The sequence below is a fragment of the Sminthopsis crassicaudata genome, chromosome 1 (genome assembly GCF_048593235.1).
Source record: "Sminthopsis crassicaudata isolate SCR6 chromosome 1, ASM4859323v1, whole genome shotgun sequence".
In the NCBI taxonomy this organism is placed as follows: domain Eukaryota; kingdom Metazoa; phylum Chordata; class Mammalia; order Dasyuromorphia; family Dasyuridae; genus Sminthopsis; species Sminthopsis crassicaudata.
This window is the reverse complement of record NC_133617.1, coordinates 644,541,142-644,565,386: the sequence shown is the minus strand read 5'-3', so window position 1 is coordinate 644,565,386 and position 24,245 is coordinate 644,541,142. Positions and strand designations below refer to the sequence as shown.

Sequence of the window (24,245 nt, the reverse complement as noted above, 5' to 3'; positions counted from 1 at the left end):
GGAAATCTCTTTTTTTTAAATCAGACTCCAAAATTTCAGCTATATGAAGACTTATACAAAGACTATGAGGTTAATTTATAAATAGAAACCTTATTATACCCTCTTCTACTTTCTGACTCTTGGCCCAGTCACCTAGTCACAACAGGTCCAACAGAAGAGGGAGAATTAATGAAAGAAAGAGGTGAAACAGAAGCCTTACAGATTAGCAGCATCTCTCAGTCATGAATTTAGATTCACATATTCATCCTTAGAGAGAAGCTGAACTACTCCTCTGAGGCTCCTACCTTCCTAAATCCATAACACTATCTCCCTTCCTATAGAGAAGAAAGGAAGAAGGAATGAAGCAGGACAGACTAACAGAGCAAGAGAGTCAGCTTTTCTACTTGATTCACTTGAAACTGATTCTTTTTTTCAGGAATGGAAGGGAAATAAAAATCATGTATATAGAAGTTTAGCCTATTGCTTGTGAATTAATAGAAAATGAGGATGATGCTTCCCACTTAGACCAATGAAAGAGGGGGAAAGGGAAAGGAATAAACATTTATAGATCAACTACTAAGTGTTAAGTTCTCATTTGACTGCGACCCTGATGTTTATGTGCTATTATTATTATTCCTTTTTTATAAAGTTGAAGAAATTGAGGCAGATAGAGATTAAATGACTTATCCAGAGTCACATGATTAGTGTCTGAGATCTATCTGGAGTACCACCAGTTGTCTCAAGTAGAGCTAATAGAGAGAGGAAGATAATTTAAAGGAGCTCTTCTTAATTTTTTTTTCACTTACAACTACTTTTTGCTTGAGAAATTTTCATGTGATCCTGGATTTAAAGGTATGTAAAACAAGTATACAGATAGAGTATTTATGATAATAAATCATAAGTAAATGTGTTTTAAAACAATTCTTTGATATACATATAATTTTACCATTAAATAAAGATGAATGCAAACCAGCATACTAATGAGATAGATATGCTTGTTTATTTTTACATAAAGAATTAAATCTTGACAGAATATTTATATCTTTACTTTTGACAAAATTTCCACAATCCCCCACATTGTTATGTGACCCCACGTGGGACTGCAACCCATAGTTCAAGAAGTTTTAATTTAAAACATGCTTATTCTCTAGTCTGCATATTCAGGGTTAATTTCAGCCTAGGTTCTGTGCTATTCTCTACATATTGTAGTTTCAAATTTGCTGTAAAATATCTTTCTTATGACCTCTGCTCTCTGTGACAGTCTTTCATCTTCTTGAGAGTGATGCATATTTTCATTCCATAATACAGCTTTTTTAGCTTTGAAACTGTGTTAAAACAGCCCAAAAGAATAGAATAAACAAGCCCTATTCTGAATGAAAGATTTTCGCCCTGATTTAGTCGCATAATACCAAATATTACCATTTTCTTTAGTCTTTTACTCTTGTCTAGGCTGTCCAGCAAAAAACAAAAAAAAAACAAACAAACAAACAAAAAAAAAACTGTATAAATAGTTTTTCAACACAATTTATTTGTGATGTTTGCACTATGTAGGAAATTGGCTTGGGTTTTATTTATGATAAAAAAATGGAAACATTTGTCTCAGATTATAGAGAGCATCACTAATATCATAAACTTTTCTGACATAATGTGATCCTCTTTTGGCCTGCTGTCTTTAGAAATTTTAGTCACATATTCTATATTCCCCTTCTTGAAATCCTTTTAAAGTCGAAGATATTGCAAGTAACAGGTATTGTACTGTCCACAAATAAGCATTAGTTTCATGCTCAAAGATGAAAATGCTGGACTGAATGAATTACTTTTCTAATCTATTACAGTATTTCTTATCTGAAAGATAGGATATTTCTTATTTGTAATGCTTTCCCGTTGTTTTTAACAATATGGCATTTTTTTTATCTTTTTTGTACCTCCAAGAGAAAGCCTTTTGTGACTGTACTATTCAGGCAAAATGAAATGAAGAATTAGGACAATTGTCTAATAATTTTGCTGTTGAGGGGGGAAAAAAGTTGGATTAAAAAATACAGTTATTTGATTCACTTCATATTGTCTGTCTAAATCAAGGTGTTTTACTAGATAATTACCCAACTTTTTATTTCCTTTTGCCATGATAAATACAATCTACATCTTCTAATTGCTTATAAGGTATTCTAAAGGAGTAACCTTTTAAAAATCAGCCCATGGAAAGTATAGTAACATAAAATCTGAATGTAGCATTTAATGGAAAGATTTCCATAAAAATTAACGATTCTTCAGTGTTCTGTTCTTCAGTGTTCTCTAGGCACAGTAAGATTGGAAGTTGGAAGAATCAAGGCAGGTCCATTCCATTCAGAGAGGAGGACATCCCAAAGTAGCCAGGTTGGTATTTGTGTCATTTGAAAAAGTAGAATTCTGCCTATCTACATCACAAACAAATCAAATGTTTTATAAGACCATTAAGATCACATAGCACTGAATCAAAAGGTCATTGGTAGGGGCAATGGAAACTTTATTTTTTTCATTTGAGACAGGGCAGTTGGATAAACATCAGTTTATTATCTTGCAGCCAAACCCATTTTTAGATTTTTATTTTTTAAATAAATATTGACAGCTTTTGCTTTCATTTCTACATGGTTCTCTTTCCATTCTTCTCCCTAGAGAGTCAATCCATCTGATAAAGAATAGAGATAAAGAAAGAAAAGAAGGAAAGAAAGAAAGAAAGGAAGAGATAGAGAGGAATCAGTTCAGTAAAGCTAATCAATACATCAACTGAGTCAGTGTTTCATATTCTCAGCCCAGCAAAATAATAATAATAATAATAATAATAATAATAATAATAATAATAATAATAATAATAATAATAATGATGAAGTACATTCTCTTCTGGACCACAATCAGATTAGACAGTGTTTCTTTTCATTTGTTGTTATTATTGTCATTTCCATTGCAGTAGTATTGGTAAATGTTGTTTTCATTTTTCTGTTTTTTATTTAGTATTAATTTATATATCTGTCCATACTTGTCTGAGTTTTTCATATTCTTATTTCTTACAGTCTAATAATCTTTCTTGTATGATCTTTCTATTTTTGTATGAGCACTTCTTTAGCCATTGCCTTATTTATGAATGACTATTTTGGAAAATGTTTGCAAGGAGAGATGTTTTCAAATTAACTTAAGTATTCAATTCTACAGAATATACAGATTGAAAATTGACAGCAGTGCTAAAATCTCCCTGCCTCCAGCCTTAACTTCATCAACATACATACAAAGTTGAGATTTGATTCCCTTTAGTTCAAATAAGTTCAAAGACTACTGGTTTAGAGTTAAAAAGCTATTTTCTAAGGATTAGAAAACCAAATATAAGAAAGGTGGTAATAAAATATAGGCAATTTGTTTAATTCACTGACCAAACTCAGTTTGCATACCAATTTGCCAAAATATGATAGTAAAATTGGTTTTCAAAAATGAAATTAGTAGTATAGTGGATATATTTAGAAAATTCTTATTTGTATCCATCTTGGTGAAAGTTTAAAAGCTTTAGTCTGTGCCTATCTATGGTCAGGCTAAACTATAAATACTCCCTCAATAGCCTACTTAAGATATTTTCTTATTATTATAGAATAGCCTGTGTTTCTATGGAGAATCTTAATTCCACAAACCCAGAGTTTGTACATCATAGTTTGTACTTGGAATTGATGTGAATTATTTATAACTAAAGTGAAAACTGCAGGAACAAGAGACAGTTTTGACATTTGATACTTCCTAAGTCATTTTTCAATTCATTGATCATTTGTTGCATAATATATAAAAATCATTGTTGTACTGAGGTGATAGTAAAGTTTCAAAAATTTAAGGTTGTTTCCAGCATAATAATATGATTCCAGTATATAATATAGATTCAATAATTTGAATCTTTACACAGGTTAGAATTGATTAAACTAAGGTTGAAAGAGGAAATGGTAAATGCAAAGCAAATCTTTTAAGTAGAGGGATCATTGTTGATGGACGGGGTTGATGTTTAGAAAAGGCTTATGGATGAAGTGTTACTTGAGTTGGATCTTACAGGAAGAAAAATATATCAAAAGGTGATGGGAAGAGACATATTTATAGATTTATTGATTTATAGAAATATATTGGTGGAGGGAGAAGAAAGAATGAGATTGGGCAATAGTTTATAGTCTTGTTTGGCTGGAAGACTGTGAAATAAAGCTGAAAAGATAGGTTGGAGATGGATATGTCAGAGAAGTAAATGTGAGCCTAAGGAGTTCATTTTTTGATTCTAGTAATAATAGGGAGCCACTGTATAGGATATATATGTGTGTATATATATATGAGTGTGTGTGTGTGTTTTTGAACATGTGTTTGAAACTAGTTAATTTGTTTATAGTTATCCCTGACACTGAGTCCCAGTGGAGACAATAACAAAAAATTGAAATGTGCAAAAGAAACGATTATCTAATATGAAGTGTTTGTTTTTTGCTGGAAAACATTTCTCTTTCCCTCTCTCCCCCCATGTAGCATGGGCCCATACCACTAGAAAAATTCAGATATGCTCTCAAAAATCTGTTTCTTTTCTAAGTAGGATTCCATTAAAACTATCTTGGAAAAAAACTTAGCTGTCATCTCTTTAAAATCTTCCATGATAGCACATTCTAATGTTATTAACCTCAATGCAGAAAATTCTTAATAATCCATTTTAATTTCCTTCTGTTCTAATTTAAATGCATTTCTTTGTGTAAATGAATAACACATAGAACACCACATGTATATTATCCTATTATATATTTCAAGATCATGAAGTTAATAGAGGCAGTTTAGTGTCATGGATAGAGAATTGTTCTTGTAGTTACAAGGAGACAAGCTCAAAAACTGCCTCTGAAACCTTAGGGCTTTATTTCCCAGGCAAGTCACTTAATGTCTCAATGTTTCAGGCAATTTTTAAGACAGAAAATTGCATAAAAGATGCCAACTTCCATTGGGAAAAGAAGTTCCTTCACCTGGAAATTCCTTATATTAATAAAATCACATTTTGAATCTTTATCCCAGTATTTTAACTTCTTATTTTTTTTCTAGAGACTAAATTATCTTATTGGACCAGCTTTCCATTTCTCATTTTCTTTTTTTGTAGTCTTACTGTTTTTTTTTTGTTTGTTTTACATCACATCCAAATTCCAACTATACCCCTCCAATGTTTCCTATCCTCAAATTAAAGAACCAAAAGCAATACACCACTATTTTCAATATAGATGCTTTACATAACTACCGCCTCTTACCTAACACCTTTCCTTCCAACCCTCTCTAAATGTTTTATATTTTATTTTCATTACATAATCCTAGAGCTAGGAGAAGTAATAACAATAAGGATGAAACAATGCTGAAATCTAAAGGAATTACTCTGTAGGCAACTCAGTGTCTTTCCTGAGTGTTTTTCTGTATTCATGCATAAAATTAATTATTCCTCAAATTTCATTGGTGAGACTGACTTTTTCTTTCTTAAATGAGTCTGATTTTGCTACCATTAAGCTCATAGAATCATAGACTTTTAAAAGGACTCAGCTCTATTCTGATATCTGTCTAAATCATCATGAATCATGCAAGTTTCTTGTAAATGAGAGGTGATCCTTCAAGGCTTTCAGCTTCTAAAACCCTCACTCACATTGCCTGAAGAGTATCAGCCCAGTCAAAAATTTGTTGTTGTTGTTTAGGTGCAAGTATTAGGAAGTGTTTTGTGTGTTGTGTTGAAATTTGCTTCTCTGTTACTCAAATTATTGGCCCAGTCTTTACATGCCAAAGAAAAACAATACAATCTTTTAAAAATCCAATACATGGAAAATAGATTTTCTTTCTATCTCTTTAGTACCTTAAGCTCTAAGGGCTATCTTAATGTGAACTCTTTTCCCTCTGATGCTAATTCTCTCTCTCAAGTTTAAATGGTGGTATCCCAAGCGATCCTTTTCACAAAAGAGGCAGAGTATGTCTATATGTTTGTGTGTGTGTGTATGTGTGTATATGTATATGTGTGTGTTAGACCTATATCAACCATTTTGATATGTCTCCCTGGCTGATAATGAGTGGCACAAAATCTTGGTGCATAGATGTTTAATAATGATTTCATCACCTAAAAGTATCATGGAGTTAGAATATTGTTTTCCCAGTTTGATGAAAATAGTGTCTTCAAAAATCTCTCAAAGTTTTTTTGAAGTTAAAGCTGATTTATCTTAGATCTATAAGCTTTGTAATTTGGCAAATGAAGCCAATGAACATAAAATGGCATAAAAAAGGCAAAGCCAATCTTCAAAATAGTATTATCCTTCAAAATAGTATTATCAGTGCAAATGTTGCATGAAAAGAAACTAGTAATATGGATTTTAGAATTAAACAGTTTTCTTATTATTACTTTCTAAACTTGAAAGAATAATTAAGATCTTATTTTTTTATTCTAGATGAGTGAAGGAAGCCTATCATCCTTCACTTTCCCTCTTTCTGGATCCAGTGCAACAGAGACATTTGACAGTGTTTCAAAGAAGAATGCCTGTAAGATTTACTTCATATTTGAATTATTAAAGGGGGCTTTTCTTCCACTGGACTTGAGCAATAGTTTTTTTCTTCTAAAGTATCTTAATAATGTGGAAAGTTTCTATGTTTTCTTGTCTATTCTGAAATTTTGCCCTGTGAAGTTATATCCTTTAGACTCTAAACTTTAAAAGTATAGGACTAGTTTTCCACTGGGTAAAATGCTGATCAGGCAGCTGGTTTTATATCCTGGTTCTGATGTTTCCTAGCTGTGGGGCAAGTACCCACAGCTGAGCATTAGTTTACTCATCCAAAAATTGATAAAATGGAGATAGTAGTATTTGCACTATCTGTTCCCAGGGTTGTTGTAAAGAGTGCATCTTGTCAATTTAAAATTGTCTCAAATATACATTTAAATATCTTCTGTGAATATAAAAATGCATATGACCCAGCTGTTCTAAAGCATATAAGTACCTCAGATATAGAGAATATAAAATTTATTTTTTAAAAATTAATGATAGCTTTTTTATTTTCAAAATACATGCAAAGATAAGGTTCATCATTCATCCTTGCAAAACCTTTTGTTCTAAATTTTTCTCCCTCCCTTCTTCCTATCCCCTCCCCTAGACAATAAGTAATCCAGCATAGGTCAAGCATGCAATTTGTCTAAACCTTTCCACATTTATCATGCTGCCCAAGATCAATCATATCAGAAAGGGGGGAAAAGCAAGCAAATAACAACAAAAAAGGTGAAAATTCTATGTTGTAGTCAACATCCAGTCCCCATAGTCTTTCTTCTGGATGCAGATGGCTCTCTTTATTACAAGTCTATGAATAACCTGTTGAAAAGATCCAAGTCCATCACAAATGATCACCATATTTTTTTGTTGCTATGTACAGTGTTCTTTTGTTTCTATTCACTTCACTTAGCATCAGTTTTTGCAAGTCTCTCCAAGCCTTTCTGAATTCATCTTGCAGATCATTTCTTATAGAACAATAATATTCCATAACATTCATATACCATAACTTATTCAACCATTCCCCCACTGATGGGCATCCACTTACTTTCCAGGTCCTTGCCACTACAAAAAGGGCTGTTATAAACATTCTTGCATATGTGGGTCTTTTCCCCTTTTTAAGGATCTCTTTGGGATACAGACCCAGTAGAGACACTGCTGGACCAAAGAGTATGGATAGTTTGATAGCTCTTTGGACATACTTCCAAATTGCTCCCCATAATGTTTGGATCAGTGTTCCAGTTGAGAATATATAATTTTAATAAGAAGTCAAGTCAATAAATATTTTTAAATGCTTACTATGTGTCAGACACTAAGTTGTGAGCTGAAGATACAAAGGAGAGGAAAAACAGCCCCTACTCTCCAGAAACTCATAATTTAATGTTGGAGACAATATGTAAATAACTATGTGCAAACAAGATATATACAGGATAAAGGGAGGGAAGGCATTAGGATTAAGGAGGACTGGGAAGAACTTCTAGTAAAAGATGGGACTTTAATTGAAATTTGAAGTATAAAAAGCAGGAAGTGGAAATGAAAGGAGATAATATTCTAGGTATGGGGGAAAGCCAGTAAAAAATGTCCTGAGAAGGGAGATGGAATGTCTTGATTGAGAAATAGAAAGGAAGTTAATAATTGCAGAATATTGGGAGGGTGTGGAGGAAGTGAAAGAGTTGGAGAAGTATAAGAAACTTGAAAATTTAAGAAGAGCCAAATTATGAAGTGCTTTAAAAATCAAAAAAGGATTTTATATTTGAATCTTTAGGCCAGGGATGGATAACATCTGACCTGCAAGCCTTATCATTTGGTATGACTTTGTCAAGGCAACCTCAGGAGACAACGACTTCCCATTGCTTGAGATCATTAAGTTAATAATTTTGTTTGGTCCATGAATGCTGTTATAAATATCTAAATGGCCCTTGGTAGAAAGCCAAATGGCCATCCCTACTGCAGGCCATAGGGAGCCACTGAAATTTATTGAATGGGAGGTGAAATGGTCATACTTATACATTAGAAAGATCCCTTTGGAAGCTCAGTAGAAGAGATTCAATGGGCCAAGATTTAAGGAAAGGGAGACTAACGGGAATTCTCTTGTAGTAGTCCATACACGAGGTGATGAGATCCTGAGACAGAGTGGTGGAAGTACCAGAGAAAACAGGAATATATGTAATAAATGTGAAAGAGCAATCCACAGGGTTTGGCAATTGATTTGATATGAGATTGAGACAGAGTGAGAAGTATATGATGACCCTTAGATTTTAAGCCTTAATCAGACATTTGAAAGAGATCTTTTTTCACCTAGGATGATATGTGTGTGAAGGAATATGTAGTGAAGAGAGAAAGTAATAGTCAAAAGAAGTTTTAAGAAAGAGGCATCTGAATTGGTGTTGAAGAAAGGAACTTTAATAGATGGCAATGCAGAAGAAAATTATTCTATTCAAGATTTATGGCTTATTATTATTGCATAAATAGGATTAAATAGGATAGACTTGCATTTGGTTTTAGCAAGTGGAAATACTTTGATTTAGATTGCTAAATCCTAGGGAGTTACTTTAGGAACATAGACATTAAGGGGTTTGCCTGGGGTGATAAATTTCTTGATGCTTAACCCAGCTCTGTTAAACTACAATGCTTTTTCTTTCATTATTATTATTACTGTTATTAAATTAGGATGCTATAAACTTTTCTTATCAAACAATTTGGCATTTTTATTATTTTCTATTAATATTGAATAAATATACATATTGAAATTGAATATTTTTCTATGAATATTAAATAAATCCTATATATCAGACATTCCCATAGTAAACATTGTTGTTTTTTTTTCATACTTATTCTGTTTTTAAATTGAGAAATCATGGGGTGTTTTTTTACGTGTAAATTATATGAAAATTGCATCAAAATTATTTTGGCCATGAATATTGGTTTGAGACTTGCCTAAATTTGTGAAACTAACCAGATTGGGGTCTGAGTTTTCATTTTTTCCAACACTTCAGGGGTTCATGATTTCATTTATATAAGTACTTCTACCAGCTCAAATTGCAATTCCTCTAAGTTAAATTAAGTATTGAAAAATATATCACCTGGTGGTCAGGACTCTGCTGACTTATACTTAGCTAGATTTGTTCCTCATATGCTAAGTAGGTACTTAATATGTTATTGGCTCCATACTCAAAGACACGGCTGCTTGACAAATTAAGACTATCAGAGACTGTCACCTTCATAGTACATAAAAACTTAGGTTTATCCCCGTACCCCAAGAATGTATTAGAATTAGAATTTAGTGAATTATTGATCTTAAATATATATTTAATATTAATATAATTAAATTATTTGCATTCTTAGGGTTTTTTATATGAAGTCATAACTATAATCCTTAAGGCTATAATATTCATGGCTTTGTAAAGAGACAGTTTTCTTAACTTATTCAGAGTTGACTATGCAGTTAGTGAATAAAGTGAAAAAAAAAAGAAAGTAGGGGTGGTATATGGTTAAGTCTAACTTTTAAAACAGGAAAATGTTTTAGAAAGGGTGGATTGATGATTTAGGAGTAGTCCTTTCAAACAAATAGGTGAGAATCCACCCCATTTATGCTTCATTTGAAGGGTCAGCAATTATCATTGTAATAACTTTATTTCATCCTTTTTCATTTTACAGTGGCTTTGGAAATACAAGGATTAAGAACAGTTGAAATAAAAAAGGTAAATTGGGCCAGAAAACCATATAAACTATTCATTTGAAAGACATGGGAGATCCATTTTCTGTCTTGCCATTTTAAGTGGGGAAAGAATGTTTGTTTAGTGCAATATGACCTGCTTTTATGGAGCAGAAGTAAAAAGCAGACATTGCAAAATTCCCTGTAGAAAGTAACTATTAAATATTATAAAATGCTCATTGATAGTATAAGTGTAAAGGTCTTTTTATTTTCAGTGATAGGATCTATGTAAGAGAAATTTTTCATTTGTTCTGGAAAAAAATTTCTAAGTCTACACATTTCATTTTGTTTGCAAAAACCAAATGGTCTCACATTTTAAAAATGCTTCTTTCCTTCTCTTATTTTCCCTTTATTATCAAGCTAAGTACCTCCCTGCAATGTACATTTCTTAATTTGACCTATTAACATATTCATGAAAACAATCAAGAAGGAGATAAGAGAAACCTGAGTATATAAATATATTTAAATAATATTTTATTTCCCCACTATAACATGGAAAAATAATTTTATTCATTTTTTTAAACTTTTGAGTTCCAAAGTCTTTATATCCCTCCTTCACCTTCCCCATTCTTCAGATGTTTTCCATGTGCAATCATGTAAAACATTTTTAGATTAGTTATTTTGGGCAAAAAACCTCAAACACAAAAGAAAAATAGAAAGTGAAAAAAAGAGTGTGCTTCAGTCTGTATTCAGACAGTATTAAATTCTCTGGAGGTGGATAGCGTTTTTAATCATGAGTCCTTTGGGATTATCTTGGATCATCATTGTATTGCTGAGAATAGCCAAGCTATTTACAATTTTTCATCTAATAATATTGCTGTTATTGTGTAGGATAATAGTATCCTGGTTCTGCTCATTTCACTTTATATCAGTTCATGTAAGGCTGTCCAGATTTTTCCTGAAATCATCCTACTTTTCATTACTTATGGCACAATTATATATTTTTTACAATCAGAATCTTGTTCAGCCATTACCCAACTAATGGACATCCCTTCAATTTCTGATTCTTAGGCACCACAAAAAAAGCTGCTATAAATATTTTGTACAAATAAATTATATTCTTTTTTCCCAAAAATTTCTTTGGGATACAGATTTAGAAGTGGTATTGTTAGTTCAAAGGCTATGCACAGCTTTATATCCCTTTGGGCATACTTCCAAATTGCTTTCCAAAATCAATTTATACTCCACTAATAATACATTAGTGTTCCAGTTTTTCCATATCCCCTCCAAGATTGATCATTTTCTTTTCTTGTCATATTAGACTCTCTCATGGGTGTGAGATGGTTCTTCAGAGTTGTTTTCATTTGCATTTCTCTAATCAATAGTGATTTAGAACATTTTGTTCATGTAACAAGAAAGCTTTGTTTTCTTTTTCTAAAAACTGAATGTTCATATTCTTTGACCATTTATCAATTGGGAAATATGTATATTCATATAAAGTTGATTTGGTTCTTTAAATACTTGAGAAATAAGGCCTTTATCCTCTATAAATACTTGTAAATTCTATCTGCTCCTTCCCCAGTTTCCTACTTACTTTCTAATTTTGGTTGCATTGGTTTTGTTTGTGCAAAAATCTTTTTAATTTTATATAATCAAAATGATCCATTTTACATTTCATAATGCTCTTTATATTTTATTTGGTCCTAAATGCTTTCCTTATCCATAGATCTGACAGGTAAACTATTTGATATTCTCCTAATTTGCTTATGAAAACTTGAGTATATTAAATGTTATTTTTTTATTAATTTCTCTTATTGATAGGGCTAATCTCAGAGTAAGTAATGCTGCTGTAGTCCAGCTGCCATTCATTTAAAGGAAGCTTAAAGGCAAATGGGCATGAAACATGCATGCATATACTCACAATGAAACTGATTGCTATAATTTTTAAATAGTATTTTGTTTTTCCAAATATACATCAAACATTAATTTTTTTAAGACTTTGTGTTCCAAATTTTTTCCTCCCTCTTTTACCTCCCTCCTCTCCAAGATAGCTAGCAATCTGATATAGGTTATATACATGCAATTCTTTTAACCCTTTCCATATTTTTCATATAGTTCAAGAATAGTCAGATCAAAAGGGAAAAAAATACAAACAAAAAGGTGAAAATACTGTGATTTGATTCCCATCCAGTTTCCAAAGTTTTCTCTCAGGATGCAGACTGTATTTTTCATCCCATCCCAAGTCTATTAGAATTACTGCATTGTTGAGAAGAGCCAAGTCCATCACAGTTCATCATTGCATAATCTTCTTGTTATTATATATAAGGTTCTCTTGGTTCTGCTCACTTCACTCAGCACCAATTCATGTAAGCCTCTCCAGGATTTTCTGAAGCCAGTCTACTCAACATTTCTTATGGAAAAATAATATTCAATTACCTTCATGTACTTTAACTTACTTATTCCCCCAAATGATGGACATCTTGAGTGCTACAAATTATGTGACTTATGCATGAAACCCAGAGCCTTTCTCTTATCCTGCCATACCACATTTGAGCCTATTTTTTGATCCAGGCATTTCATTCTCCCTCTGATCTTTTAGTTTAGAACCTGCATTTTTCTTTTCCTCTTCCTCTTTTACCTTCCATGACATCTTTTTAACTAACTCTGAGACTTTAAAGGCCAATTTGAAGCTTCTTGCTTCTTTCTGTTGAGACATCTTCTGCTCCCAGTATTTCTTTGGTCCCAAGAATAAGGATTTGGAGGAACAAAACAGTACTCTGTGTGCTTCCAAAGTTTGTTGGGAAGATAAAAATGAAATAATATTTGTAAATTATTTTGTAGTTTTTTAAATGACATATAAACATTAATTGTTGTTAATAGTGATAATATCAAACAGGTTGTGGCTTCTATCATAAAGATGATATAAATGTCTTAATTCTGGCTTTCTACCTATTGTCTCACCATAACATAGGAATACATTTAAGAAATATCATGCAGCAGGATTTAGATGAAGCACAATTTTTTAAATTAAAATTTTGTTTTTCTTCTCTTGGCAGGGTCCTGCTGACTCATTGGGAATCAGCATTGCTGGTGGTGTAGGCAGTCCACTTGGTGATGTTCCAATATTCATTGCCATGATGCATCCAAATGGAGTTGCTGCACAGACCCAGAAACTTAGAGTAATTTAATTGTATATGTCCTCAGAATTCTGATGGGAAAATTTGGTGTAAAACTTCTCTCAGGCCTTCATTGCTAGATTACAAATCAAAATCTCTATAATTCAAATATTGAGCCAGTCATACTTATCAAAATTGGGGCATAGGCATTTTTAGCAAAAAGTAGAATCTTTATTGAAAGAAGAAAATTATTTGATAATTCCAAATTTGCAAACAAGGAAAAGGCACTGTTCTACAGATCTATCTAACATTTTTGCATTATTTATAACTATAACAAGATAAAATGTACAATAAGTGCTGTTTAATTTGAGTTATTTTTTCATCAATAACTAAATGGGTTAATATATATAGTTGGTTTGAAAGTCTCTTTTGTACTCCTGAACTAAATAATAATTTGATAGAATTTTTAAAAATTATGAATTTTATCCAAAGTCAACATAATCTTACAATGTTATGTATTCTTTTAGCTCTCTATCCTGGTGGTCTACCTATTGACTCTAGCAGCCTGCTCTCTGTGAATTATCTATGAGATGCTTTCTGTTTGTGAGAGCTATTGTTCTTTGGCCCATCTGCATGCTAATAATTTTATATATTTTTTCTTTAAAGATAATTTGTGTGTGTAAAATGATCCAAGCACTAATATACCTCTGTGAAAAGCTGCCAACACTAGGCAGACAAAAATGGGTCCACATAATTAAGAGCATTCTATAGGAATATTCCAATTATATTGAAACTATGACCTACTTTGGGCTGAAATGCTGGCCCAAATGGCTTCAGCCTGATAAATAAATGCTGACTCTAAAAATCTTATGTGCATCCCAGATAGCTATATGGAAACATTAGATAAATATATCATGAAGGATGAAGGAAGAAACAGCCTCCAATTTCACCAATTGTATCGATTTAAGGCAATTAAGTTCTACAAGCATGTATAATGCACCTACTATATATTCCATTCTAGTATAAAATACATACATTATGTATTCAAATAAGCAAATACAGAATTCCATTCTAAATAAATACAGAATAACTTAAAAGAGAGAACTTACAACTATGGAAAACAGAAGACTTCTTAAGGAACTTAAATGAGTCAAGGCATGAAGTTTTCTAGAGGTTCTAAGAGGGAGAATTGAAAAGTGAGAGCATTCCAGGAGTAGTGGACAGTTATTATAAAGGAATGGAGGTAGGATATAAAAGATTTTGTCTATATAAGTAGGTCAGTGTGGCAAGAACATTGAATGATAAGAGAGGATAATGTGAAATCTCTCTCAAGTTGCTTTCTCTCTGATACAGAATGCTGTATTAAAAGCTTCCTCTAAGTTACTTTTTCATTAAATGCCTTAGAAATGATATCATAAAAATTAATTGTGCACATGTAGTTAGTTAAGCCTCAAATGTTGAGTAAGAAATCTCCCCAAATTCTAGCATGTAAATAATGATATCATAAAATATTATAAATATATAGAGGATAGAGTAAAGCCCACCCTCTTAAACTATGAGTCATGACCTCATAGAGTTGTATAACCAAATATGAGTTATTATTTATCATCAATAAATGTTTTATTTGTATACTTATTTTATGTACCTATATGCCTGAGTTGTATAAACTTTTTTCAAGCCCCAAAAATGTCACAAATAGAAAAAGTTTCAGAAACCCAGGACTAAAAGATCTCTAAGGTTCCTCTAAACCTTAAAAAAGCACTGATGGTTCTTATTCTATGATTCTTCTTCTGTTGTAAGAAATGTTCTATCCAGAATTTTTAAAAATCCAAAATTCTTATTCACTGGTTACTGCCCTTCTGGTCACTTCTTCTGTAATAGTTTCCTTTGCCTTCCAACTTCCAGTATTTTTCAAAATTTGCTTAAGGGGGAATTGTGATCTATAATGAAGTGAAAAAAGGAAAAAAAATGACTTATAATGAATGTAAAAAGTAGGTCTCAGGACTTTTTGAGAGGCAAAAACCTGAACTTTCAGGAATACCAATGCTAACTTAATTATTGTAATACTGGTTTGTTTTCCATTTCTTTTGGACAAGGTTGGGGATAGGATTGTGAGTATTTGTGGAACTTCAACTGAGGGTATGACTCATTCCCAAGCAGTGAGCTTACTGAAAAATGCTTCTGGCTCCATTGAAGTACAGGTAAGAGTTTTCTCTAAAAGAGCTTTTCAGAATATAGGTATAGGGGATAAATTATGTAAACCAAAAAGAAAACAACCTCTCCTAAACTATTAACCCCCCAATGTTGTTATTTTCACATTTATTATTTCCTTCTTATATGTATAAATTCAAGGGTTCTAAGCAAGAACTAAAGAGAAACTTTATTCAGCATTTTTTTTCCTCCTGGGTTGTCATATACTTTTGGGAGAAAAATTAAAAGACTTTATTTTTCAATTATTGTTCAGATTCTGAATGAAAGGCCAAGATTCCCCAAGAAAATGCTAAAGAGTAATTTCAAAACATAATTTAAGTTAAATAAAGAGAACTTTGAATTTATAGATACATTGTGTATAATAACTACAATTTCATATAGACAAACAACTTTATAAAACTATAAGCAATGACCACTCATTTTTCCAGAGGACTTAAGATGAAATATGCAATCCACTACTGATAGAGAGGTAATGGCCTTTGAGTACAGAAATCCCTCCATACAGGGATTACTTTTACTTGACTTTATATATTTGTTACAAGGGTTTTGCATTTTTTTCTCAGTTGCATGAAGGTTAGAAGGCAGAAAATGTGAATTTTCATTGATTGAAGAAATAAAATTTAATTTTAAAAAGTTATATAACAATATTAAAAAATTCTCTACCATAGGAAATTGTTTTAAATTAATTTCTATGACTATTTAAAAAAATAATAAAGAAAGACTAATGTGGAGATCAGCATCAGTCACATGAATTCAGGGAGTTTTATTGTGCCTCTCTTTTGTATTTTTGTATACAGGTAGTTGCTGGAGGAGATGTTAGTGTTGTCACTAGTCCACCACAGGAGCCAGCTGGTTCTAGTCTTTCCTTTACAGGCCTGGCATCAAACAGTATTTTTCAGGATGATTTAGGGTGAGCACAATTTTTAACGTAAAATTTAAGGATAATATTCCACACTTGAAATGTGAATTTGTGAAGAATAACTGAGGAAGAAGCAGGAATTGTTTCACTACTTGTTTCCTATAATACCCATTCTCTGCTCTTGATAACCATGACCATCTTAATTCCCTGAAATACTAATAATACTAAAGCATAGATGAAAAGTAACAATAATAATAAAACGGATAGAATGAATCCTTCTATACTGTTAAAAAGCATAATGTAATAAAAATTTTATACTAAAAGCTTAAATGTGGTGTAGTGGATAGACTGCTGGCTTGGGAATTAGGAAAATCAGGATTCTAGTCCTTCCTTAAACCCATCTCTGCAATGTCATGCTAAGGAAGTCACCTATCTTTTCAATTCTCTAAGCAGTTCTCCAAGATTAAGTTGCTGAAGCTTGAAAGGATTTCTTTAACTGGAAACTTCCTTCTTATTGTTTAGTGTTTTTTCAGTCATGTCTAACTCTTTGTGACCCCATTTGGAGTTTTCTTAGCAAATATACTAGTCTGCTTTGCCATTTCCTTCTCCAGCTCATTTAATAGAATGAGGAAACTGAGGCAAACAGGATTGAGGGACTTTCCCAGGATCACACAACTAAAAAATATCTGAGGTCAGATTTGAATTAAGGAAAATGAGTTTTCCTGACTCCAGACTAATGCTCTATCCACTGCCACCTATCTATTATCCCTGGGATCTTTCTGTATTAGTGAAATTATAGGTCAACATTCTGTCCTTTTACAGATTTACATTGGATTAAAGTAAAGCATGCCATCTCATATTTACTAACTCAGGCTTGGCTTGGTATGTTAACAAGCTGGTGTGGTCTGGACCAATATATGAGGTGAAGCTGTCAAACTGTGCCTTTTGTCCTCTGGACTTTTAGATATATGCCCTAAAATGGACAGTTGCATAATCTCATTTTCCATGAATTCAAATCCTGGAACCACACAATAAATGATGGCACCAATAAATGATGTGTGTTTGTAAATGACTCAATGCTATTGTGGTGTTTATTTTCTTTTAGGCACAGTTCTTGTCTCTGCACAGTGAGATGCTCATATAAATCACATTACTTGAATAGTCTACTAAACTGTAGCCCTTCTCTCTAAAGTAGAGAACAAATAAAGTTCTGGGATGAGTGAGAACATGCTGTGAATATCTTTGTGTATAAGGGAGCTGTAAATGAATAATAGATTTAAGGTGTTAAGTGGGATTTCATTAGATTATGCAAATTTAGAATTTCCACCATAGCAAACATTAGCAAGTTAAAAACTATTCATAATATACCTGCTGCCAGCATTGGGCAGACTTTCTTGTCAGATAATTCCAAATATATCATATCCACACCCACATACTAAAAATTCTTTTTTTTTTCTTCCTCTACTTTAGCCCTCCTCAATATAAGAGTATTACTCTTGACCGAGGACCAGATGGTCTAGGTTTCAGTATAGTGGGAGGATATGGCAGCCCTCATGGAGACCTACCTATTTATGTTAAAACAGTATTTGCAAAGGTAAGAACACACATTTTAACCATCCTATTCTCTCCCTAAACATTATTAGTGGTCAGCAGCTGGCTTATTAATTTATGGCCTGAGGTAAATGCCAAATGACCAGCAGTTGATCATTTTCTTTGGGAACTCCCTAGAGGAATGAACTATTAAATATTTTTGTCCAATTTGATTCCGAATTTCATTTAAAGTTAATGAATCTAAATTGAAATTGTATATAATGCTATGGAACCTCTATACACGTGCAGTTAGTCATTGGTACCTCTCCTTTTTATCATTGAAAACAACATAGTTTTACAAGGTGTCCTTAAAATCTTAGTAGAGTCTTCAATTTGAATAATTTAAATAATTTGTTATATGCAGATAAATCCTGGAGAGAAATATTCCCATAGAGTTCCAAGCCCAGAGTCAGAAATACTTGCAATCAAATTTGGCTTTAGATACTTCCTAGTATTCAAGGAAGGCTGTGCAAATTATGAAACTTCTTTAATAGCACCTTTTTCTTAGGTTAGTTATCAGGATAAAGTGAGATAATTGAAAAGCACTCTGTATAGTGTCTGTCACATTGTAAATACTAGAAATGCCAACTATCTAAGGATAGATACCCTATTCTTTTAGGCAATCATTTCACATACATTAAATTTTTACTGTATACTAGATTCTGTTTTAAGTTATGAAAAAAATAATAAAATAGCTACATTAAGCTAAACTCTGAAAAATAAATAAAACATGCAAATATTTTTGTTATTGCTATGTTATTGTTGCACTTGATAAGATCAGTTATTTCATTGCTCTGAGTTCTCGCTTTAGGAAGCCAATTTGTATCTTGTCTATCTGTGCTTCAACAGATTGTTTCAATGAATTGCTGTGACCAAAACAACAAAAACACCTACAATCCAACTCTTGATGGTGTGTTTCTTTAAACAATAAAGTTGGTCCCCGTATGAGAGATACATAATTTCTAGTTAAACTAGTTTTGTCAGACCTTCTATAGTTCATGCTTGATTAAAATAATGTTTAAGAGTCAAGGATCCTGCCTGCCCTATAATGAGAAAGGCTTGCTAGAATGAGAATTGCTAGTTCATAGAATAAACTATTAAATCAGAATTTTCCCTTCAGTGGAGGCTAAAGGACATTTGGACCAAATTTCTCACTTTACAGTTGGGAAAACTGAAGCACAGAAAGGAGTTCTGGTTTGTCGATGAACTGGTTACTGATGAAGTTTAGACTAGATCTCATGGTTCTTCATTTCTAACCCCCGAATTTTTTCTGCTGCATTTTGTCATTTTCATTGATAGTCTGAAATACACAAGCTATATACTTTCTCCTGCCCTATTTATTTATATAATTTTCTATCACACAATCCCGTAGTGGCCAGAATTACCTCTCTTTGCAAAAAACAATAATACTAATACTAGTACTAATAATACATTTTTAAGCTTTTATTATTTTATTTTTAATTATTTTTAACTCCTTATTAGGGAAAAAAGAAGGAAAAACAAAATGCTGGTGGCAAAAGTGCACAGCCAAACAAAACAAATCCCTCCAATGTCCATATATATATCATTTTACATCATGAGGCAATCACCCATCATATTGAGTGATACACTTTTTTGAGCTCACTTTAATATTTTTCTTAATTAAGTTACTTAATATTTTGACCAGTTATATTTAAAACAGTTTTTTACATTTGTTTTAAAACTTTTGAGCCCCAAATTTTCTTTCTTATCTCCACCTCTAGGTCTTATTAAGAAAGCACATGAAGTTATGTAATACATTTCCATAAAAGTCATGTTGTGAAAGAGAACAGATCTTCCTTTCAAAAAAAAAAAAAAAAACCTCTCAAGAAAAGTAAATTGTGTGTGTGTGTGTGTATGTGTGTGTGTGTGTGAGAGAGAGAGAGAGAGAGAGAGAGAGAGAGAGAAAGAGAGAGAGAGAGAAAGAGAGAGACAGAGAGAGAGAGAGAAAGAGAGAGAGAGAAGAGAGAGAGAGAGAGAGAGAGAGAGAGAGAGAGAGAGAGAGAGAGAGAGAGAGAGAGAGAGAGAGAATATTTCATAGAGGAAATATATCAGAAAAGGAGGTGATTCATACCATTTCACTTCTACCTTTCCCTTTCTTCTAGCACATTCCTCTATCACTCTTTCATTTCATTTTTTTAAAAAGATAATAATAATACATTTTTGAAGTTTCTTACCCAATGGCTCTTTGCATTTTTTACTTAGAGACTTCAAGGGATTTGTGATCTCATGTGAATATTACTTCCATCCATGCAAGTCACAACATATCCATAACTTCTTATGTTGTACAAATCTTTAATTTTTTCTATGTTTTTCCATAGCTTCTCTATACAGAAGTTACTGAGTGTATATTAGAATCCTTCTTCTAATTCAGGAGCTTTTGATTTTTTTTTTTTTTTTTTTTTGCTTTGGTTTGGTTTGGTGTTTTTCAAGGGAGAACTTTGGCAGTGTGTAGCCTATAAATCCTTTTTAGAACAATGTTTTTGAGTGCTAAAATAAAGTATATAGTATTATAAAAGATTATAAAAATTATAATTATTTTGAAATACAGTTATCAAATGTTAGAAAAAAGATGTTGACATAAAGAGCTTTTTTATGATTTATATTTGCCAATTGTGCTTTCAGGTTGTCCATTCTTCACCTCTCCCTCTTGGTATTTAACTGGCTTTTTACTCCTTTTCTTATATATTTCCTCTGTGATGGTCTTTATATTATCATGTTGTAGCCATGTGTTCCCCTTTGCATACCCCTTAACCACCATAGAGTATTTCTCTAATGTTCTTTGGCTCAAAATATCTTTGATTCTTGAAAGATGGTTTTATTGCATGCTTTTATTGTATTAGAATATCCAGTAAACCTAAAAAACAAACAAGATCACTAAGTTTGGACTATGAAATAAGTGTGAACTGAAATAGGAAGTGAAACTATTAAAAAAATAATCATTTTTGTGCCATGGAATGTCCTCACATCATTATCTTCTAATCATTTAATTTAATGTGTATATACTGTTTTACAGTACTGGAAAGGGTCATGAAAGGGAAGGAAAGGAAAGATGAAAGACCAAAGTCTCCATATTTAAAGAGTAAACTGTAAATCCATGGAAGAAAATAATTTTTTATATGGACATGTGAACATTTTCTGTATAGGAAAAAAAATAGAATTCCACAACCTTACAGCCCAGGAGGCTGATGTCAGATCTGTTAATAAAATTCAATGTGAGATTTCAAAAGAATGCTGTGGTGCCCATATCCATGTGGTAGTTATTTTTTGTTGTTTTAGAAACCATCATTGTTTTCACTGACTTCAAATGCTCTACCTGAAAGCAAGTTAGTTTCAGACCTAATTATCCAAGTTTATTTAAGTTAACTATTCCCTCTTCTAGATATACAAACCATATTTAGTTATAGATGAAAAAATCTCTGTTTCTTCAGCTTAGGCAAGAATTATTTAAGGCAAGATGGTTAGGGTATTAAAGTGATTTTTTAAAATTATGGTTTACTCATAAGTTTTCTAGATTTTTAAAAATCTCGTTCACACTTGCATGGCTCCTACCATGAACTTGATTGTCCAAAACTGAGCTCATTCTTTTCTCCTCAAGCCCTCTCTTCTTCAGAATCTCTTGAATATCATCAAGGGTACCACTCTTTCCACTACACATCATTTCCTATCTACTCTGGGAAAGTGCTGAATCAAGGTCTGTTCACAACCACCCAAAGATTTGAAATCAGCTCTAAATTTAGTTAGGATTTATTATGCAGTGTAAGTTGCTTAAGTCTCCCTGCACCAGTTTTCTTATTTGTAAAATGGTGTCATGTAAAATAGGAAAAGCTTAGGACTTGGATCTGAAAGACTTCAATTCAAGTCTTTGTAATATCTATGTGATATGTTCCTGGGATCTCCAATTCCCCATCTATTAAATGAGGGTATGGGACCAGATATTTTCTGTATCCTATTATAATATCACTAAGTTCCAGCTCACTCTGGTATCTCAGTTTTAATTTTAAATAAAAGTTTTTTTTTTCTTCCTCTTATTAAACCACGTACCACTATTAAGTCAAGTGTTTATGGTCCACAGGAAGGGGTTAAGATAATAAAATTAACACCCTGGTTTAGGTCTTCAGGTGGTGTAACTGCAGAGCAGTGTGGAGGTTTTTGGTTTAATATATTTTGTCTTTTTATCCCAATCTTAGGAGGGAATTAGCTTACACATTAGACAGTTACATTTCATTATCTATTCTCTAGGCCTATCAGGGGTTTTTACTTTACTTGGAGTTCTGTTTCTTTATAGTAATGCTTTCATTTACATGGTTGAAGCCATTTCTGCTTATTTCATTTTATATCAATCTGTATAGATATTCCCATGTCTCTCTGGATTATTCATATTCATCATTTCTTATTTCTTATTAATATTCAGCCATTATGGAGTCCATGAACATCTATTTGGATTTTAATTCTGTTACTATCATAAAGAGTAATACTAGAAATTTGTTGACATATATTGGGCTTTTGAACTTCCTTGGGAGAATATGTTCAGTAGTAGAAAGTCCATGTTTTCTGGAGACAAATAACTTTTCTTTGCATTGCAGGGAGCTGCAGCTGAAGATGGACGCCTGAAAAGGGGTGATCAGATAATTGCTGTCAATGGACAGAGCCTAGAAGGGGTGACCCATGAGGAAGCAGTTGCCATCCTGAAGAGGACAAAAGGCACTGTCACTCTGACCATTCTCTCGTGACCTCAGCTATTCCGTTGGATCATCAAATCATCTTATTGATTATTCCTTAATAGTAAACAGAATGGAATTTTCTTGTCACTTTTTTTCCTCACCTCATCTTTACTTGATTCTTTAGCTATATAAGAGGACAGTGACATTTTTTTCTCATTTTGAATATATTTGTCATACAGTCAGTTCTTTTGTGTTTTTGTGGACCTAGTACTGAATATCACAGGCTGTCATTGCTTGTTATGCCTCTTTTTTCACTGCCCAGTTATATACCACAACTTTGCAAAGATATATGATATTTTGTAAAGGATAAAGCATAAATATGTGGAAAAAATAGTTGCGATAGGCAGAAGAATTATATGGATGATTTGGGGGGTAAATATTGGTAGAATTCAGAGTGAAAAAGATTTTTTTTAAAAGTTTGTAAACACATGAAAAATTGTACTATGGTATGAAAAGCTGCAATGAATTTTTTTCAGTAATGCCCTCACCTTGAGTATTGTACAATTTCAATAAGGATTTCTCTTTGGCTTTTATCCATTTCTGTTGAATCAGGTTTTTTAAACTTAGGTTGGAGGTAGTCAGTTTGTAAAATAGCATCTCTGAATGATTTTGAAAAAAAAATATTTTAAAGCTCTTAGAAATTTTCATTTTCACTAATGACCTATTCTAGGATATATTGCTATTGTTGTAGGCATTTACTTCTACTACTGTGCAGTGTATATTTTTCTGAAGGAAGCAATGGAGTGGCATACAGAAAACCTGAAATATTTCAAGTGCTAGTTTTAACTACCAAGGCAACAATAAAGATGTGTTAATGATCTGGGTGATTGGCTTAACAATTAGTATTAATTTTAATGTCTGAAAACAACAGTGTGTTAGTAATTATTGTGGTGATAAGCCATTAGTAAATTCATAGAAAAATTAAGGGGATTAACATAACTTCATTTCATTACTTCTTATTAACAATCTTATAGTACAATAGCCTCAGACCAAGGAAAACAGATGGGACTGTTTATTGAGACAACTGGTAAGGCATTATCATGTGTTCCTTCCCATTTTAGAGCGTGAAACTCCTACATTAGAATATGTAAAGTCACTTTAAATATTATCTATATTTGTAACAGAAGTAGTGTACAGATATTTTATTACTGCATTCTTGTGCAAATGCAGAATTGAAGTGAATAAATATGAGGCTGTCTCACTGGTGTACAAATAAAGAAACAGATGTATGTTTTGTTTAATGGGAAGATGCCTTTTTCATTCTGTTGTTTAAGATTTAAGATTTTAAATTATGTTTTTATCATGTTTAATTGGACACATCATGTCCGTTATAATCCATGAATCCTAGGGTATCATTATTATGGAAAACTCAGCATTGTTCACTTCTATTAAAGACTCAATAATGGAGTTATAATGGAGTCCTGATGCAATGAAGAAAGGTAAAGGACATTTTAGGGACAGAAGAGTGCTGTGTATGTATACACACACACACACACACACACACACACACACACACACCACACCACACACCCCAACCCAAGAAAAAGTAATGAAGTGGAACTGTAATTT

At 32.4% G+C, this 24,245-nt stretch overlaps 1 protein-coding gene across 1 annotated transcript in view; it reads left to right on the top strand.

The window, feature by feature from the left end:
• The window catches only part of MPDZ (multiple PDZ domain crumbs cell polarity complex component), a 221,149-nt gene extending 197,229 nt beyond the window's left edge, over window positions 1-23,920 (top strand). The window contains 8 exon segments of the mRNA XM_074282905.1: window positions 2,266-2,352; window positions 6,417-6,507; window positions 10,161-10,204; window positions 13,215-13,337; window positions 15,371-15,475; window positions 16,283-16,395; window positions 17,815-17,938; window positions 22,539-23,920. Coding sequence (XP_074139006.1) covers window positions 2,266-2,352; window positions 6,417-6,507; window positions 10,161-10,204; window positions 13,215-13,337; window positions 15,371-15,475; window positions 16,283-16,395; window positions 17,815-17,938; window positions 22,539-22,685 — 834 coding nt within the window. The 3' untranslated portion in view covers window positions 22,686-23,920.
• The last annotated feature ends 325 nt before the right edge of the window (window positions 23,921-24,245 follow it).